This window comes from Enhydra lutris, unplaced genomic scaffold (genome assembly GCF_002288905.1).
Source record: "Enhydra lutris kenyoni isolate GAN:26980312 unplaced genomic scaffold, ASM228890v2 scaffoldscaffold2, whole genome shotgun sequence".
Classification (NCBI taxonomy): domain Eukaryota; kingdom Metazoa; phylum Chordata; class Mammalia; order Carnivora; family Mustelidae; genus Enhydra; species Enhydra lutris.
Genome location: NW_019154086.1, coordinates 55,509,494 through 55,530,618, shown reverse-complemented (window position 1 = coordinate 55,530,618; position 21,125 = coordinate 55,509,494). Strand labels below are relative to the sequence as shown.

The window sequence follows — 21,125 nt, the reverse complement described above, 5'->3', positions numbered from 1 at the left end:
AACTCTTTTCTATTTACTTAGTAATTCCGGCAGTCAAGAGTTTATTCTTGTTCAAATGACACCGTACTGGGATTGTTATAAAAGTATGCTGTTAGTCATTTCTGGTGAATTGAGCCTAAGAGTCTTCCTTTAGAACAGATTTGAAGGAGAGAGCATATGAACTTCAGACAGCTGGTGGGAGGGGATCCACTGAGTGGTGAAGAAGGCTGAGATTGGAAGCAAGAGATAAATCTACCTCACAAAGCCACAGTAAGATGAAAGTAGTCTCACTTTATAGGACTAACGTAATAAAGTATCTATTTATTTATTCAACAGATACCTTTTGAGTGTCTGAACTGCTATGCATTATTCTCAGTGAGGGCAATAGAGACACAAATAAACAAAAATTTTAGAAGCGTATGTCTCAATAGGGAGAGATAGTCAATGAAAAGTTAAAAGGAAGCAAGAGAACACTGGCTGGTGATATACACTACTTAGAAAATAAGGCAAATGATGTAATTGAAAGAGACTATGGGACTAGTTTATACTGAGTGGTTGCTCTGAGGAGTTGACGTTAAAATTGGGACCTGGATAAGAAAAGAGTTGTGAGTGACATTCTCATAGAAGAGTATTACAGACAAAAAAGGAGGAGTTATTGTAGGTACCAAGGTGGGAATGAGCTTGGTGTGTCCCAGGACAAAATGAGGTAAGTGTGCATAGAACAATGATTTAGAAATAGAGATGGGCTTTAGAACAGCTAAGGCCCTTAGGCCTTGAAAGGCATTTGGGATTTTTGCTACTTAGAATACCAAACTATTGAAGTATTTAAAACAAGAGGGTAGAAGGATCTGATTGACACTATAGAAAGATCTCTGTCACTGGAACATGGACAAAATCTCTTAGAGCTCCAGAATGAATGAAAGAAGGTTTTTAAAGAGGTGATTGCCATAGTGAAGTTGGCAATCAACAGTGGTCTGGACTAGGGTGGTAGCCCTTGGAACTGAGGAATTAGGGAGAGGTTTAGGATGACAAGATTTGTACCTGGATAGATGTGGGCAAAGGGGAAAAGGGAGAAATTATCTTGATGATTCTAAACATTTCAACAAAGATTGAAGAAACCTTTTATAAATGGGGAAAAATTAGAGGGAGAACAAATTTTTAGGGAGGATCAAGAGTTCTATTTTGAACATGTTAATTTTTAAATGCTTATTTGACATCCAAGAGAATATGTCAATTATATATGAACCTGGAAGTTACAGAGCAGATGAGAGGTATACATTTGGGAGTGTAGTGGGTATTGGGTATGTTCTTCAACAGGACAAATCGTAAGTTATGACTCTTACTATTATAGGGTAGAAACAACCTTCAAATTCTGTTAATGGAGTATTTTTATGCTGAATTAAACACTGAAAACATATTTTGATCAATCTCTAAAGAGATCTCAATCTCCCGATTTTTATTCATAGAATACTCTTGCAATCTATTGCCATTAGGGGGAGTGTTTGGGCTGTCTTCCGCTTACCGATTTATCAATGTCATCCTACCTATAGGTCAGAGAATGCTCTTGAAACCACACCCCAGCTGAGTCAGCCTGATGTGGAATCTTTAATCAACGAAGTTTTTCCTGTATACAGGTAATTGGTAGGTGTGTGACTTTTGCTGTCATTGTGCATAATTCAAATTTAAGACTTAACTTTCCATATTAAATCATCCATTTGGTAGAAGTAATTATCATTTGAAAAATAAATGGAAACAGATTTGTTTATATAATCCCGTTTCATGAACTAGTGGGTTCATGTGAAATTGTATTAAGGACAATATTTCTTTTCTTTTTTTTTCCCTTTTTAAAAAAATTAACATATAATGTATTATTAGCCCCAGGGGTACAAGTCTGTGAATTGTCAGGCTTACACACTTCCCAGCACTCACCATGGCACATACCCTCCCCAATATCTATAACCCAACCACCTTCTTCCTACTCCTCCAACTCCCGGCAACCCCCAGTTTGTTTTGTGAAATTAAGAGTCTCTTATAGTTTGTCTCCCTCCCGATCCCATCTTGTTTCATTTTTTCCCTTCCCTACCCCCCAAACCCACCACTTTGCCTCTCAAATTCCTCATATCAGGCAAAGCATATGTTAATTGAAGAACAATATTTCTATTCGTCCCCTAATTCAGGACCCTTCCAACCAATACCACCAGTTGAATGACTGCTTTGATTTTGTTTTTGGGCTTGTTTTTTTTTTTTTCCCTGAGTGTTAATAAATATGAGCATGTCTTTGTGTACTTCTTTCCCATTCAGGTTTCCCTTTCTGTGAGGTTCTTATCTATATCTTCATGTAATTTCTGGTTGGTTGTCTGTATTTGCAGAATATTCTAGATTTTTTATGTACTAGGCAGTGATTACTTCTCCTAGATTTTTTATGTACTAGGCAGTGATTACTTCTCCTTATTTGGTACCACTCTACTAAATTTCTCAGTTATATCATCAAAAGAACAGAAATCTTTAAGCTTTGATGTTGTTAAATCCATCAATTTTTCACCTAACAGTTTGAGTTTAGGGACTTATTTAAGAAGTCATCATTTGTGTAAATTCACAGAAATATAATCGCATTTATTAGCTTCGTATTTTTCTATTTCATATTTAAGTATTTTAACCTTTGTACATAATGTTGGAATGACATATATTGTTAATTTTCATCATATAATGAGCCAGGTTTCCCAACATCAGTTATATACAATCTGTCCTTTTCCTTATTGATGAGCTCTGTTTTTAGCTCTCTCAAGTAGAGAGTTTTGTTGCATGGTTTAATTTTTTTGTTTCTTCATGATTGCATGTAGTTTTTTATTATGGTCTTATGTTATGTTAAAATGTGGTAGGGAGAGACCCCTTTTTGTGTTTTTTAAAGACACATCCCATTCAGGGATACATACACACACATGCACATCATGAAATAAGTTTATTTCATTTAAAAAATATAGCTGGAGTTTTGGTTAGTCTTACATTGAATTGACAGATTAATTTAATTTAGAGAGCATTGTTATCTGTACAATATAATTTAGTTCACCCATAAATATGCTATCTATTTATTCAAGTCTTTCTGAATGCCTTTTAGGAAAGTTTTAAAATTTTCTCTCTGTAGGTTTTGTGTTTGCTAAATTAATTCCTTGGTACTTTTAATTTGTTCACTATGATGAATGATGTTTTAATTTTTTAGCGAAATTTCCTAGCTGGTTATTAGTGATTTAGGAAAAGCTCTGGATTTTTTAGGTTAACTTGCTAGGATTTTTTAGGTTAATTTTTTAGGTTAATTTGGAAACTTTGGTAAACTCTTCATTACTTAATAGTTTTTCTGTTTATCTAAAAGTTTTCCATTTAGATAATCATCTCTTGTGCACTGAATGACATTTTTGTTTCTTTCTTTCTAATCTTTATACCTTTTTTAATGTTAAATAACACTAGTTACCTTTGTCTTGCTTTTCTGCAATTAAAGACTGTTTTAAATTTCACTAAATATAATATTTGCTGCAGTGTTTGGCTATTAAGCATATTATTGAGTTTAGAAGGTATTTAAATATTTCTATTTTCTGTCATTTTATCATATATAGATTGTTGAACTTAAGTAATTTTGTATCTGTTAACATAGTCATATGAATTTTCTATAGTAGTCCATTAATATGATAAACAACGTTGAGAGATATCTAGTGTTAAACCATTCTGGGAATATTTTTTTGCTTATATTTATAAATAAAACAGGACAAATTATATATATATGGGAAATATATATATATATGTATATGGGAGATACGTATATATATGGGAGATATATATATATATGGATAAAGAAGATAGGACAGGACAAATATATATATATATATTTATATATGTTTATACCTATATATATACATTTGAATCTGGCTTGGACACTTGTTTTGTCTCTTCAGATTGTTTTTATTTATGGCTTTTAGCATGACATACATAATTTTTTTGTTGAAATCCAGACATGACATATCAGATAATAAGATCCAAGGTAAGGGGATGCCTGGGTGGCTCAGTTGGTTAAGCCACTGCCTTTGGTTCAGGTCATGATCCCAAGATCCTGGAATCGAGTTCCACATCCAGCTCCTTGCTCAGCAGGGAGTCTGCTTATCACTCTGCCTCTGCCTGCCACTCAGCCTGCTTGTGCTCTCTCTTTCTCTCTTTCTGACAAATAAATAAATAAAATCTTTAAAAAAATAAAAGAACCAAAGTAAGTAGAGCTTTAGCATGGGTTTTATGTTAATCTGGCAAGGAGTTGGGTTGTGTTTACTCTTTAAATAAGTCTATACTTAAGGGTTTCAAATTCATGTAGTTTTTTTTTTGTTTCTGTCTCTTCTGCTGATTTTGAATTTTTCTAAGATCCCCTTGTTAATAAAAGTCTGAGACTTGCAACCATATCAGCTGTAATCCATTGTCACTATATTAGATCTCTATTGATGTGATGATGAAGAGTTGGGGAGGGAAGTATTTTAAAATCTTATGTTCAAATTTCACTCTTTTGTTGGGCCTCTGATCCTTGGCTGTGGCCATCACAAGTTTTCTTACTTTTTTACTCCTCCTTCCCCACCTTAAGTAAGATAGGAAAGCTAAAGGGAACCAGAGTACGGTCCTTGTCCTTCTACCTGCGTAAGATAAGGATCCTGTAAAGTCTTTTCCCTGGAGAGGAGGGTTTTTTCCTTTAAATAGAAAATGGCCTGGGCTTATTTCAATGTGGTTACTTCCCCCTTCCTTTGCCAAAGATATGAGGTGATTTTTCTTGGCTCTTCACTGTAAGAACCTGGAGGGGTTCATGCTGGCGAAACTGACAGAATTTTAGGTCCTCTCTAAGATTGGAGTCCTGAGGAGTTTATTACCCTCAAGCTAATTCATATTCAACCTCCAGAAATTCATCAAAATTACCATTACTTGTGTTGGTCAATTTATGTTTCAATTTTTGTACTCAATAAATATTTATTAATTAGGTAGTATATGCCAGAGACACTTTTAGAAACCACTTATCAGCGATGAAGAAGATAAGAAAGTTCATTTTCTAGTGGGAAAGAGACACATATAAAAAGATAATTATAAAACAGAGAGATAAGTGCTATGATAGGGGTAAGTCCAAGGTAGTATGAAAGAGCATTTCTCCTAATTCATACTGAGTTTTATTTTCAGGTTCCCCACACAGAATAAAATACAAAAATAATGAAACAGCTGTATTTGGAGAAAATGTGACCATCTTCTGCAATTTAACAACTCCAGCAGATATTGTGCAAATTACCTGGCAGAAGATTCAAGGTTCTTTGCCACAAAATATTGGCACATATAGCAGTGTATATGGAGAAACGATTCTTCCACCATACAGAGATCGACTGCACTGTGAGGTCATCGAACCCAATTCCTCATTCATAACTATCCGTGAAGTAACATTTGAAGATGAAGCTTGCTACAAATGTCTATTTAATGTGTTCCCACATGGCAGCCATGGGGGACAAATCTGCCTTACCATTATAGGTATGTAAATGTTTTGTGTAGAGTCAAAATTTTGAGGATGTGGTCTTTCAAGGTTAAGGTCCAGAGAAAGAATGTCAGAGAAGGAAAGATTATAATAGAGGCCACCCATGCTTTTGTTACACAGAAGAAAAAAAATGGAAACCAATGATAGTTATATGATTTTCCATTTTCACACAGTACAGGACCAGGCATAACATTTAGGTCTTCTGACCTCGCATCTAACTTTTTACACTGCACTGATTTTAATCTGGTAGGTAAAGTTCATGGATGGCATCAGAATTTTCACTGGGTTGGGGGGTGCCTGGGTGGCTTAGTGGGTTAACCCTCTACCTTCTGCACAGGTCATGATCTCAGGGTCCTGGGGTCAAGCCCTGCATCTGGCTCTCTGCTCATCAGGAAGCCTGCTTCTCTCTCTCTGCCTGACTCTCTGCCTACTTGTGATCTCTCTCTCTGTGTCAATACATAAAAAATAAATAATCCTTTAAAAAAAAAGAATTTTCACTGGGAAAGAGAGGAAAAGAAAAAGAGTGGAGAAAATGGAAGAGGAAAGAAGACAGACAATAAGAATTAACAAAATGTTGAAAGAATAGTGATAGTATCAGAGTGTCTTCTCATTATTTTGCTGTAAATTTAAAGTATTGGAGGTTTATATAAGGTAATTTAAAGGTTGAATGAAAGTGGAGATATGAAGCATTTCTCTTCAATTGGAGGATGGTAGGTGCAAGAGATGGAATTGTGAGGTTTTGCAAAATATGAGGAGAGGTGTCTGAAAGGGACATGTTTCAACATTTTGTCATCATATAAATATTTGGGGACGTCTATCTTTAACATTTTTTTATATTTAATTTTCTGTCTCCTTTTTTGTCTCAGCTCTATCTGGATTAAAAACTGAACTCCAGTCCAATCTTGACTCTGAAGATTTTCTTAGATTTATTTACTCAGCTGTGGGAAAACCTGTTCCCCAAATATCTCTTTTCCCATCACAAGTCTTGATTAATCCTCCTGAGGAATACCTTGCTCAGAATCCAAATGGCACAGTGACTATCACTAAAATGTGCACCATCTCCTTGGAGGCTGTGAGGTCCCTAGGTCTCCAATATCTGACTGTGCACATGGATCATCCTCTAAGGAATGAAGAGAAGATTGTTCCCTTGTCAGTCAAACAAGAATGTAAGTAGAAGTAATAATCAACAAGGGGAAATGTTTTAAAAATTCATATCAGAAGTGCATGTGTAATTGTCTATTTTTAGAAATGTTAAGTCATTGTGATACATGAGCATGCTTAAATGAATGAAGTAATGAAAACCTTCTCTACCCCAGTTCTGCCTCCAAGGGTCACTGTTCTTAAATGGCAAATTTTTAATTCATCTACCTTAACTGCTTTCCATTGAATTTCTGCCACAGTCAGTGAAGATCAGGTTCACTTACACCCCCTTCAACTTTTCCTCTTCCCAATATAGTTTTCTTCCCAATATAGTTCCTTTGGTGATTACCTCTACGACCTTCAACAGTGTGGTAAAATTTACTTTTGTGTCATCCACCATAGGAAGTCTCTTAGCAGCCAATTTTTCCTTGCCTATCTTCCAGCCAAGCTCTGTCAATTGTACCCTTTGTTTCAAAGCCATTGTTAAACAAAGTATGGTTTTCCTTAAAAATTTAAGTAATAATTTAAATATATTTATGTTTCTGCATTTATATAATTTCTTATAGAATTTAAATAAATATTTCACCTAATCTTTTGACACTGAAGCATTTTTTTCTCTATATATTTAGTGTAAATACTGGTATATTGGAGTTTTCATATACCATCTTACTATTGTTTTCTATTATTTGACCTGTTTCATGTCCCTTTCTCTCTCTTCCTGAATTTTTTTGGGTTATTTATTTTTGTTTCATTTACCTCCTCCATTAATTTGTTAACTATATGTTCCGTGTAGTTTAAGTGGTTCACTTGGAGACTGCAACTTGCATCTCTTGACTTATTAGAGCTTAATATAATTTATTATTTTTATTATTTTTCAGGTAATACAATAAGCTTATATGAATTTCCACTCTTGATGTTGTCATTTTGTGCATTTCATTTAACTTATTCATTTATTTAAATTTTTGTTTGTTTGAATATAGTTGATACACAATGTTATATTAGTTTCAGGTGTATGTCTTATTCATTTTAATTCTTTATATATACTTAAATGCCAAAATATATTATTGTTTTTTCCTGTTATTCATAGTAATATTCTTTTAGATTTATCCTTTCTATTGTTTTTTATTTCTTTGTCTATGTTCAAAGTTTTACTTATCTTCTGCCTAAAGAATTCTCTCTAGTTTTTTCCTTAGCGAAGATGTATAGATGGCCAATTCTTTTAATATTTTTGGTCATAAAATGTTTAACTTTTGAGGTACATTTTTATAGGATTTTTAAATTTCAGTTTTGATAGTTATTTTTTTCATCACTTTGACAATGGTATTTTACTAGCTTCTGACTTTCATTATTTCCTTTGAAAAAGTATATATCAGTTTTATGGGTTGTCCTTTGAAAGGAATGTATCTCCTCTTCACCCTAGCTGCTTTTAAGACTTTTTCCTTGTATTTATTTTAGGTTAGTTTTATTGTTAGTGTTTTGGTGTCACGTTCTTTGTATTTATCTTGCTTGTATTTTCTTAAGCTTCTTGAGTCTGTGGGTTAATGTTTTTCATAGCTTTTGGAAAATGTGTAGACTCAGGAAAATGGTGAGGATTTCTCCATAATTTGTTATAATCATCCAAGAACCAAAAAGCATCACTAGTCATCAATGACACTGAATCATAAAGTTTGAATGAATGAAGGAGACATCATGTCTTTTGGAAGTTTAACAGTTTTTCTGCATAACCAGCTATGGGAATATTGGAATAAGTTGCTTAGTACATAGTCCAGATGGGTTAACCATAACCTCATTTAAACCTACGATATCTCATTAGTCTGTGAATTAAATAAACTGTGGACTAACCTAAATAAAGCACAAAAAATGACTACTGTTTCATGTGATTGATAGGTTGCTTGTTACATAAATTTAGTTTAACAATCTTTCTGCCCTCAGATCTTATAGACTACTCCTCCATTATCTTTGATCACCCATTGTTACTGCTGAGAAGTCAAATGTCAATCAGATAATCATAATAGTAAATATTACTGTATCTTCTCTCTGATAATACAGTATCTTCTCTTTATCTAGAGTTCTGAAACGTCCTAGTGCTATTTTTAGGGTTTTAATCTTATTTTTAATACTTCAATGTTATTGGCATTTAATCAGCTCACACAATTTGGAGACTCAAATCCTTCAACTCTGAATATTTTCTTATTTCTTTGAGAATTTTCCACCTATTCACTTAACTTATTCTCTTTTTATAAACCTCAATTAAGTGGACATTAAAACATTTCAATTGAACTTTATTTTCTTTTTTTAAAAAATATGTCTCTTTTTCTTTTCTTCATAGTATCAGGGAGATTTTAAAAAATTATCTTTGAACACTTTAATTTAATTTTTCCTTCTTTTGACAATCAGGTTTATATTTTTTAATTGCTTTTACAACTTAAGATTAATTTTATAATTGATTTATTTTTCATATCCAATTTTTCCTGCTGTATGAAAATAATATCTTGTCAAATCTATCTGGGAATAATAATTTAGAAGTATTGTAATATCTTCTGTTTTTAAAATTATCTCTTCCACTCTCCCCCCGACCCACTACCATATGTATGTATTTATTTATTTATTTAAATTTGAAGTACGATCTATGCCTAATGTAGGACTTGAACTCACAATCCTGAAATTGTCTACATGCTCTACTGAGTGAGCCAGTCAGGTGCTCCCCATCATTTTAATTTTACGTTTCTTTTACTCAGTCTTTCTTACTTTGATTACAGGTTTTATTCAAAGTCTGGTGAGCCCTGACTGGAGAATTATAGAATCTTTATTTGGCTAATTGTATCTTGTAAAGAACGACTTTTGTTTGCAGAAAGCAGGCTGCTGCTCTCAACAGTTAGCCAGGAGAATCGAGAAGCCAAAATGTGGAGGGCTATACTCTGGGCCTCTGACTCTGTACTGTATTTATTTCCAGTATATTCATTAAATTACTTAACTGCCCCTTCTTCTTCTTCTCTCTCTCTCTTTCTTTTCTTTTCTTTCTTTCTTTCTTTTTTTCTTTTTTGGCTGCACATTAAGCACACCTGCCTCTCCAGAATTCTGTTTTCAGATACATAAATGGGTACTTTCGACTCTAAGTTTCATTCTGTGATCCACCCCTCCTTCTTTTGCCCTCTGAGTACAAATGCTCTCCAGGTTCTGCAGGGCTGTCTCTGCCTGACATCAACTGCTTTTTTGCATACAGGAGCCTGTAGCTTCTCTCATCCTACACCTTCAAAAGCCACTCCTCTACCCACTTTACACCTTTGGTAAGTTTGTTGAAATCTCATGCCAGTGAAGATCACTCTTCTGTTTGTTGTTTTTCATTTAAACATTTTATTTTTGTTACTATAATTTTAAGGAAATCATAGGAAGGAGTAGAGGTAAATATTTTGTTATGTGTATTTCTTGAAACTGAGTTTAATCAGCTCCTTTTTTTCTGAAAGTTTCCCCAAATCATGAGATTGGAGTATGTCCATTGAATACCACATGTACCTCCCATCAATCTATTAGCTGGATTATTATATTAATTTCACTTCTCACTGAGCTTCAATTGTCTGTAAAGGAGTAACTTATCAATTTAAAAGAGAATTCCTCCTTCCTTAGCTTTGTAACAAATTTTAGGGATATAAACCCCTGATTCTATTGAGTTCTTCTATAGAGACTTTATTCCCATGGTTTATTATTGCCTACTTCAGGGCTCTGTTCATATTTTAGGCCCATTCAGCCTCCGTCACCCATTTTGAATGAGCTAAGTATAAAAAAAAATAGTTAAAACTAAAAACCGAAACCAAGTGATGTCTGAATAGTCAAAAATAAATCACAAAATTTCTCACATGGATTTTCCTAATAGTATCAGTGAAGAAGTAATTAGTAGCAAGAATTTCTCTTCAATGGTAATGAAAAATTGAAAGCAGCAAATTAAATAGAAATAAGAGGTAACAATGAACAGAAAAATGATCTCAATCAGAAAAAGGACCCTGAAATATACCAGAAGTAGACCTACGAATACAAAATGTACAATAATTCATGCCATTTAATGTAAGTACAAATTTCCTTGAGGTCCATCACATAGTGTATAGGTTCATTTTTATATCTAAGAATTAGCTAAGAATTCTTAGATATTCTTATATTTTAAGAATCATGATAATCATGATGACCTTTGGTTAAACTTAATTAAAATAGAAAATATAAATTATATTCAGAAGGCTACATAGAAAGAAGTGGCTTGGAATACAATTTAGGAACACCATGGTCAAAATAGCTATCATGAAGTGTTGGTATTTAAAATTTCATAATTTCTTTTCATAAGACTGCAGGCTCTAAAATCAGACAGAACAGAATTGCTTTCCAATTTTGCCACTTAATCACTATCAATCTTTGGACAATTTTCTTAACGTCTCAGAGCCTTTGTTTCCCCATCTATACCTAATAACCGTACTTAGTTGATGTAAATCACCCTTATAAGATGCTTATCACATCACTTAACACATTAATCTTAAATACTAATTATTATCATTAAAAAGTTTATTTTCTGGGGCTTTAGCAGATTCTTTGAAAGTTCCATTTTAGTAACTGAATAGTATTTCAATGTGACTACATTATATTTTTCTTAAACATTTTCTTTTGTTGAATATTTGGGTGGTTTTGTCTTTTTTGCTTATTCTTGAGTGTCATCAAATGGTATTAAATATTGTCTGTGTTCAATTTGAATACACATTAGCATATTCTTTTATAAAATTGAATATGGCCAATCATCTCATAGTATCAATTTGAATGTCAACAAAACAATGGCAAATCAAAAGATCATTGGCAGATTTAAAGTGCCAAAATGGCAGTGTAATGTATGGAAAGTATAGTCCCAAAGAACATGTTTCTGGTTTGTGTCTTTCAGGTACTTCTCATTCTCCTTATACTTGGTTGCGTATCATTGGTCTACCCATACTTCTGTTATGTTTTTTGTCAATTGTTATCTATCTTATTTGGAGAAAGAAAAAGTAAGTTGCATTCTACCTGTCTATGTCAGGGAAGATAGGTAAAATAGGGGCTAGTTTTAAATATGAAGAAAGGACATATCAAGGGTTTTGGCAAAAGTTATCATGGAAAGAATGATGATGCAAAACTCTTTTCTATTTACTTAGTAATTCCGGCAGTCAAGAGTTTATTCTTGTTCAAATGACACCGTACTGGGATTGTTATAAAAGTATGCTGTTAGTCATTTCTGGTGAATTGAGCCTAAGAGTCTTCCTTTAGAACAGATTTGAAGGAGAGAGCATATGAACTTCAGACAGCTGGTGGGAGGGGATCCACTGAGTGGTGAAGAAGGCTGAGATTGGAAGCAAGAGATAAATCTACCTCACAAAGCCACAGTAAGATGAAAGTAGTCTCACTTTATAGGACTAACGTAATAAAGTATCTATTTATTTATTCAACAGATACCTTTTGAGTGTCTGAACTGCTATGCATTATTCTCAGTGAGGGCAATAGAGACACAAATAAACAAAAATTTTAGAAGCGTATGTCTCAATAGGGAGAGATAGTCAATGAAAAGTTAAAAGGAAGCAAGAGAACACTGGCTGGTGATATACACTACTTAGAAAATAAGGCAAATGATGTAATTGAAAGAGACTATGGGACTAGTTTATACTGAGTGGTTGCTCTGAGGAGTTGACGTTAAAATTGGGACCTGGATAAGAAAAGAGTTGTGAGTGACATTCTCATAGAAGAGTATTACAGACAAAAAAGGAGGAGTTATTGTAGGTACCAAGGTGGGAATGAGCTTGGTGTGTCCCAGGACAAAATGAGGTAAGTGTGCATAGAACAATGATTTAGAAATAGAGATGGGCTTTAGAACAGCTAAGGCCCTTAGGCCTTGAAAGGCATTTGGGATTTTTGCTACTTAGAATACCAAACTATTGAAGTATTTAAAACAAGAGGGTAGAAGGATCTGATTGACACTATAGAAAGATCTCTGTCACTGGAACATGGACAAAATCTCTTAGAGCTCCAGAATGAATGAAAGAAGGTTTTTAAAGAGGTGATTGCCATAGTGAAGTTGGCAATCAACAGTGGTCTGGACTAGGGTGGTAGCCCTTGGAACTGAGGAATTAGGGAGAGGTTTAGGATGACAAGATTTGTACCTGGATAGATGTGGGCAAAGGGGAAAAGGGAGAAATTATCTTGATGATTCTAAACATTTCAACAAAGATTGAAGAAACCTTTTATAAATGGGGAAAAATTAGAGGGAGAACAAATTTTTAGGGAGGATCAAGAGTTCTATTTTGAACATGTTAATTTTTAAATGCTTATTTGACATCCAAGAGAATATGTCAATTATATATGAACCTGGAAGTTACAGAGCAGATGAGAGGTATACATTTGGGAGTGTAGTGGGTATTGGGTATGTTCTTCAACAGGACAAATCGTAAGTTATGACTCTTACTATTATAGGGTAGAAACAACCTTCAAATTCTGTTAATGGAGTATTTTTATGCTGAATTAAACACTGAAAACATATTTTGATCAATCTCTAAAGAGATCTCAATCTCCCGATTTTTATTCATAGAATACTCTTGCAATCTATTGCCATTAGGGGGAGTGTTTGGGCTGTCTTCCGCTTACCGATTTATCAATGTCATCCTACCTATAGGTCAGAGAATGCTCTTGAAACCACACCCCAGCTGAGTCAGCCTGATGTGGAATCTTTAATCAACGAAGTTTTTCCTGTATACAGGTAATTGGTAGGTGTGTGACTTTTGCTGTCATTGTGCATAATTCAAATTTAAGACTTAACTTTCCATATTAAATCATCCATTTGGTAGAAGTAATTATCATTTGAAAAATAAATGGAAACAGATTTGTTTATATAATCCCGTTTCATGAACTAGTGGGTTCATGTGAAATTGTATTAAGGACAATATTTCTTTTCTTTTTTTTTCCCTTTTTAAAAAAATTAACATATAATGTATTATTAGCCCCAGGGGTACAAGTCTGTGAATTGTCAGGCTTACACACTTCCCAGCACTCACCATGGCACATACCCTCCCCAATATCTATAACCCAACCACCTTCTTCCTACTCCTCCAACTCCCGGCAACCCCCAGTTTGTTTTGTGAAATTAAGAGTCTCTTATAGTTTGTCTCCCTCCCGATCCCATCTTGTTTCATTTTTTCCCTTCCCTACCCCCCAAACCCACCACTTTGCCTCTCAAATTCCTCATATCAGGCAAAGCATATGTTAATTGAAGAACAATATTTCTATTCGTCCCCTAATTCAGGACCCTTCCAACCAATACCACCAGTTGAATGACTGCTTTGATTTTGTTTTTGGGCTTGTTTTTTTTTTTTCCCTGAGTGTTAATAAATATGAGCATGTCTTTGTGTACTTCTTTCCCATTCAGGTTTCCCTTTCTGTGAGGTTCTTATCTATATCTTCATGTAATTTCTGGTTGGTTGTCTGTATTTGCAGAATATTCTAGATTTTTTATGTACTAGGCAGTGATTACTTCTCCTAGATTTTTTATGTACTAGGCAGTGATTACTTCTCCTTATTTGGTACCACTCTACTAAATTTCTCAGTTATATCATCAAAAGAACAGAAATCTTTAAGCTTTGATGTTGTTAAATCCATCAATTTTTCACCTAACAGTTTGAGTTTAGGGACTTATTTAAGAAGTCATCATTTGTGTAAATTCACAGAAATATAATCGCATTTATTAGCTTCGTATTTTTCTATTTCATATTTAAGTATTTTAACCTTTGTACATAATGTTGGAATGACATATATTGTTAATTTTCATCATATAATGAGCCAGGTTTCCCAACATCAGTTATATACAATCTGTCCTTTTCCTTATTGATGAGCTCTGTTTTTAGCTCTCTCAAGTAGAGAGTTTTGTTGCATGGTTTAATTTTTTTGTTTCTTCATGATTGCATGTAGTTTTTTATTATGGTCTTATGTTATGTTAAAATGTGGTAGGGAGAGACCCCTTTTTGTGTTTTTTAAAGACACATCCCATTCAGGGATACATACACACACATGCACATCATGAAATAAGTTTATTTCATTTAAAAAATATAGCTGGAGTTTTGGTTAGTCTTACATTGAATTGACAGATTAATTTAATTTAGAGAGCATTGTTATCTGTACAATATAATTTAGTTCACCCATAAATATGCTATCTATTTATTCAAGTCTTTCTGAATGCCTTTTAGGAAAGTTTTAAAATTTTCTCTCTGTAGGTTTTGTGTTTGCTAAATTAATTCCTTGGTACTTTTAATTTGTTCACTATGATGAATGATGTTTTAATTTTTTAGCGAAATTTCCTAGCTGGTTATTAGTGATTTAGGAAAAGCTCTGGATTTTTTAGGTTAACTTGCTAGGATTTTTTAGGTTAATTTTTTAGGTTAATTTGGAAACTTTGGTAAACTCTTCATTACTTAATAGTTTTTCTGTTTATCTAAAAGTTTTCCATTTAGATAATCATCTCTTGTGCACTGAATGACATTTTTGTTTCTTTCTTTCTAATCTTTATACCTTTTTTAATGTTAAATAACACTAGTTACCTTTGTCTTGCTTTTCTGCAATTAAAGACTGTTTTAAATTTCACTAAATATAATATTTGCTGCAGTGTTTGGCTATTAAGCATATTATTGAGTTTAGAAGGTATTTAAATATTTCTATTTTCTGTCATTTTATCATATATAGATTGTTGAACTTAAGTAATTTTGTATCTGTTAACATAGTCATATGAATTTTCTATAGTAGTCCATTAATATGATAAACAACGTTGAGAGATATCTAGTGTTAAACCATTCTGGGAATATTTTTTTGCTTATATTTATAAATAAAACAGGACAAATTATATATATATGGGAAATATATATATATATGTATATGGGAGATACGTATATATATGGGAGATATATATATATATGGATAAAGAAGATAGGACAGGACAAATATATATATATATATTTATATATGTTTATACCTATATATATACACACACACACACACGGGAGAAATATATATATATGGATATATATAAAAAAAAGATGTGATTGATATCTATTTATCTATCTATCTGAATATTTATATATATATATTTATATATATTTACATATGTTTATACATATATATATATACACACACACACACGGGAGAAATATATATATATGGATATATATAAAAAAAAGATGTGATTGATATCTATCTATCTATCTATCTGAATATATATCAATTAACAATAGCAATTCACAGACATGCTAAAATTAGTCATGAATCTCCTTCGTAGATAACCCAGGTGCTTTTCAAACTGCTGCTCCTGTGCTGGGTCTCAGAGTGATATGGTGTGCCGCCCCCTTAAGAGTCTCCATTTTTATATCCTGTATCCTGTATCTTATATTCTGGCTCTCCCCAGATTAAGCCCCACCAATTTTCAAAGCTCCTGGAGTTAAGTCCTGCTGATTTTCAAAGCCAGATGTTAGTGTTGCAGGATTACAGGGCTCCTGTCTCACGGAGTGGAAGAAAATCTCGTGGACACAAAAGGGTAAAGTGAAGTGAAAGTTTACTAAGTGAAGGTGAGAGCAGAAAGGAAAGAAAAAGCTCTCTAGAGTGAGAGGGGTCCCGAATGGGTTGCCAAATGAGGGCTGTTAGTGGCGGTCTTTTATTAAGGACTGACCGGGAAGCTTGTGGCCTTGAGATTCTTGCGCTGTCTTGGCGTGCTCCCTTATCTCTTGTTCTGCTCTGTCTCAGCGTCTCCACTTGCCAGCAATAGCTGTGAAGCCTAGTCAGGAAGGTCAGGGGCCTCCTATTTCCTCAGCCTACACCTTCATCCCTTCCCTATTCGCGGACAGGACCTGTGCACAGAAAGAGCTAAACTGGGATCGTGAGCAGTGACTGATTGCATACTTCGTAATTCATGGGAGTTAGGGATAGCACAAGTCTCCAAGGAATCTGGAAGCAAGGCTGTCAGGATCTGGAAGGGCCTGCGGCTGCCAAGATATGGTTACTTTTAAACATGATCTCACTGATACGCAGAATTTAAGAAACAAGGTAGAGGATCATGGGGGAAGAGAGGAAAAAATGAAACAAGACTAAACCAGAGAGGGAGACAAACCATGAGACTCTTAATCTTAGAAAACAAAACCTGAGGGTTGCTGGAGGGAAGGGGGGATGGCGAGAAGGGGTGGCTGGGGAATGGACATTGGGGAAGGTATGTGTTATGGTGGGTGTTGTGTTAAGACTGATGATATCACAGACCTGTACCCCTGACACAAATAACACGATATGTTAATTTAAAATAAAATAAAATAAAATAAAATAAACATTAAGTCTCTAAGGCAGCCAGGATCTCCTTGAGGAAGGTCACGTTTTGCATGTTTCAGATATCTAGCAGTGAGCTGCAAGCTGTAAGACAATTTTAATTTAAGCTGCATTTCTTTTGCCTTTGTTTCCCACATCATTATGAGGTTTCATCCTCCCTTCCCCGTATCAGAGCCTGGGGTGCCTGATGTGGGGCTTGATCCCCTTGGTCCTCAAGGAGGACCTCTGCACCTGTGATATCCCTACTGCTTATAGGTCACCCTGCTGGAAGTTTGGTTCATGGCTGCATCTCTCCCCTTCCTACCCTTTTCAATGGGACTTCTGTTTATGTCTTATCTGTGAAAAGTCTATTCTGCCAGTCTCGAGTTGTTTTCAGAGTGAGCTGCTTCACATGTAGCTGTTGCCTGGGTGTGTCAGCGGGAGGATGTGAACTCAGAATCCTCCTATTCTGAAATCTTCCCCCACTCCCCTGTCCTGTTTTCTTAATAACAGCCACCCTGGCATGTGTCAGGTAATATCTCATTGTGGTATTGATTTGCACTTCCTTGATGATTAATGACATTGAGTACTTCTTCACATACCTGTTAGCCATTTATATCTTCTTTGGAGAAGTATCTGTTCAAATCTTTAGCCTATTTTTTAGTTTGTTATTAGTTTTCTTGCTGTTGAATTTCAGGAGTTCTTTATATGCTTTGGAGATTAACCTTTCTTCCCCCCAACCCACTCGACGGAGTCTTAATTCTGCCACTAATTAGCCTTTTTAAAAAATTTTTAAATTCAATTAATTAACATTTAATGTATTCTTTGTTTCAGGGGTACAGGTCTGTGATTCATTAGTCTTATATAATACCCAGTGCTCATTATAACACATGCCCTTCCCGATGTCTATCACCCAGTTACCCCATCCCTCCACCCCTCTCCCCTCCAGCAACCCTCAGTTTGTTTCCTGAGATTAAGAGTCTCTTATGGTTTGTCTCTCTCTCTCTCTGGTTTCATCTTGTTTCGTTTTTTTTTTTTCCCCTTTCTTCCCCTATGATCCTCTGTCTTGTTTCTTAAGTTCCATATATCAGAGAGATCATATGATAATTGTCCTCTCCTGGTTGACTTATTTCTCTTAGCATAATACCCTCTAGTTCCATCCATGTTGTTGCAAATGGCAAGGTTTCTTTTTTTGATGGCTGCATAGTATTCCATTGTAGATATACATCTTCTTTATCCATTCATCTGTTGATGGACATCTAGGTTCTTTCCATAGTTTGGCTGTTGTGGACATTGCTGCTATAAACATTGGGGTGCATGTGTCCCTTCAGATCGCTACATTTGTATCTTTGGGGTAAATATCCAGTAGTGTGATTACTGGGTCATGGGGTAGCTCTACTTTCAACTTTTTGAGGAAACTCCATACTGTTTTCCAGAGTGGCTGCACCAGCAGTGTAGGAGGGTTCCCCTTGGAGATTAATCTCTTATCAGGTAGATGGTTTGGAAACTTTTTTCCAGAGGTCAAGTTATCTTTTATCACTCGCACTGATTAATTTAAAAACATACCTGGAAACATGCCCTAGATAAAATGAAACCTTGTTTTAGAAACTCATTAGGCCAAATGATGTAACTCCAAGTTGAGAGAAGTTAAGATGCAGAGGCTCAGGGCAATAAACGGTCTGCAAGGGACTGGAGGACCACAAACATTTTGGGCTTGAGTCAAGACCTTTAAGATTCATGTGGAGAATGAACCCTGAAAGCCACCAAAAGCTGTTGCCTACCCTGGAACTACTTGCCGGTGTATCTGAGTAATTGTTTCCTGTTTCATGGATCAAATATGTGCAAATAGGTTACAGTCTTAGATGCATTAATAACAGTGAGAAACCAATATTTGCATTCTTGTGATGAATTTTCTGTTTTCTAAGGACTCCTGAAAGAATTTCTGCCCATTCTATAGCTGCCCTTTCAGTCTGTTGTTCCTTTGCCATGCAGTCGCTTTTTAGCTTCATATCGTCCCATTTGTCTATTTGCGTTTTTGTTGTCTGTACTTTTGTCATAGCCATGAAATCATTGCCAAAATCACCCTAATATACCTTTCTCCATGTTTTCTAGGAGTTTTATAGTTTCAGGTTTTACATTTAAGTCTTTAATCTATTTTGAGTTGATTTTTCTGACATTGTAAAGGAAGGGCCCACTTTCATGCTTTTGAATGTGGATATTTAGTTTTCCCAACATCATTTATTCAAGAGATGATCCTATCTCCATTGTGTGTTCTTGACTCCCTTGTAAAAAGTGGTTGACCACAAATGTGTGGATTTATTCCTGAATTCTCTAATCTATTCCCAATGTCCATATGTCTGTCATTATACCAGTTCTGCAGTTGATTACTGTAGCTTTGTACTATATTCTTTTTTTTTTAAGATTTTATTTATTTATTTGACAGACAGAGATTACAAGTAGGTGGAGAGGCAGGCAGAGAGAAAGGAAGGGAAGTAGGCTCCCTGCTGAGCAGAGAGCCTGGGATCATGACCTGAGCTGAAGGCAGAGGCTTTAACCCACTGAACCACCCAGGTGCCCCTTTGTACTTCTGACATCAGGAAGCATGATGCCTCCAGCTTCATTCTTCTTTCTCAAGATTGATTTAACTATTCACGGTTTTTTGTGTCCCATGTGAATTATAGAATTGTGTGTCTTTTAAAATTTCTGTCAAAAAATGCTATGGGAATTTTGATAGGGATTGCATAAGAAACCCAACTCTATTCCTTAAAAGCTAGAAAAAGAAGAAAAAACTGATCTCAAAGTTAGCAAAAGGAAGTAACAAAGATTTGAGCAGAAATACATGAATTAGAAAAAAAAAGAAAAATAGTAGAAAAAATGAACAAAACGGAAGGTTGGTTATTTGAAAAGATAAAAAAAGTTGATAAACCATTAGCTAAACTAAGAAAAAGAGTGAAGACTCAAATAAAATCAGAAATGAAAGAAGACCAATGTCCTATAAATAAAAAGGGTAATAAGACCCTATTATGAAAAATTACACACTAACAACCTGGGTAACCTATAAGAAATGGATAAATTCCTAGAAACATCTAACCTCCCATGATTAAGTCATAAAGTAGAAAATCTGAATAGACCTATAACTAATATGGAGAGTAAATCAGAAATCAAAAAACTTTGAACAGAGAAAAGGCGAGGACTGTATAGCTTCACCACTGAATTCCACCAAACATTTAAACAAAAATTAATGCCAGTGCTTCTCAAACTCCTTCAGAAAAATTGAAGGGGATGAATACTTCCAGACTAATTTTTTGAAGCCCTTCACTACCTTGACATCACAGCCAAAGATGTCGCAAGAAAAACAGCTTCCAGCCAATATTCTGAAAAATATAGATGTAAAAATCTTCAACAAAATACTGGCAGACTGAATCCAATAGCATATTAAAAGGCTCATACAGGATGACCAAGTAGGATTTATCCCTGGGATGCAAGGATAATTCAATATCTGAAAATTAATGAACATGCTACACTGTATTAACCACAATAGACTAAAAATCACATGATCATCTCAACACATGAAGAAAAAGGATTTGAAAAAATTCTAAACACTTTCATGATAAAACCTTTGAAGAAACTAGGTATAGAAAGAGGGAAAGTATCTCTTCATAATAAACGTCATGTATTAAAAACCCATAGCTAACAACCCACTCAATGGTAAAACACTGTAAGCTTGACCTCAGTGATCAGGAAAACAGCATGAATGTTCACTCTTGTCACTTTTGTTTAACATAATATTGGAAGTCTTAGCCAGAGTAATTAATGGAGGGGAAAAAAAAAAGGCATACAAATCAGTAAGGAAGACCTAAACTGTCCCTGTTTGCTGATTCCATGATCTTATATGTAGACAATCCCAAAGACTCCATAAAAAACTTTTAAAACAAATAAGCAATTTCAGTAAAGTTGCAGAATATAAAATCAACCCACAAAAATCAGTTGTGTTTCTATACACTGACAATGAACTGTCTGAAAAGGAATTTGGAAAAACAATTCCATTTACAATAATACCAAAAGGAGTAAAATGCTTAGGAACAAACTTAACAAAGGAGGTGAAAGACTTCGTACTGATCCGAAGCATTAATGAGGGGCACCTGTC

General features: G+C 34.6%; 1 protein-coding gene across 1 annotated transcript; it reads left to right on the top strand.

The window, feature by feature from the left end:
* The first annotated feature begins 680 nt into the window (after nucleotides 1–680).
* LOC111146366 lies at nucleotides 681–16,573 on the top strand. Its single transcript, XM_022501898.1, has 9 exons — nucleotides 681–685; nucleotides 1,530–1,613; nucleotides 3,981–4,009; nucleotides 5,173–5,511; nucleotides 6,382–6,681; nucleotides 11,568–11,670; nucleotides 13,323–13,398; nucleotides 16,095–16,223; nucleotides 16,430–16,573. Exons 1-9 carry the CDS (start codon nucleotides 681–683, stop codon nucleotides 16,571–16,573), a joined length of 1,209 nt encoding a protein of 402 aa, XP_022357606.1.
* The last annotated feature ends 4,552 nt before the right edge of the window (nucleotides 16,574–21,125 follow it).

Bases quoted from the DNA above. Each gene is read 5' to 3' on its own strand.
- LOC111146366 (XM_022501898.1), top strand. The intron at 4,010-5,172 runs GTAAGGGGATGC...TTTTATTTTCAG, and splicing joins ATCAGATAATAAGATCCAAG to GTTCCCCACACAGAATAAAA. The intron at 5,512-6,381 runs GTATGTAAATGT...TTTTTGTCTCAG, and splicing joins AATCTGCCTTACCATTATAG to CTCTATCTGGATTAAAAACT.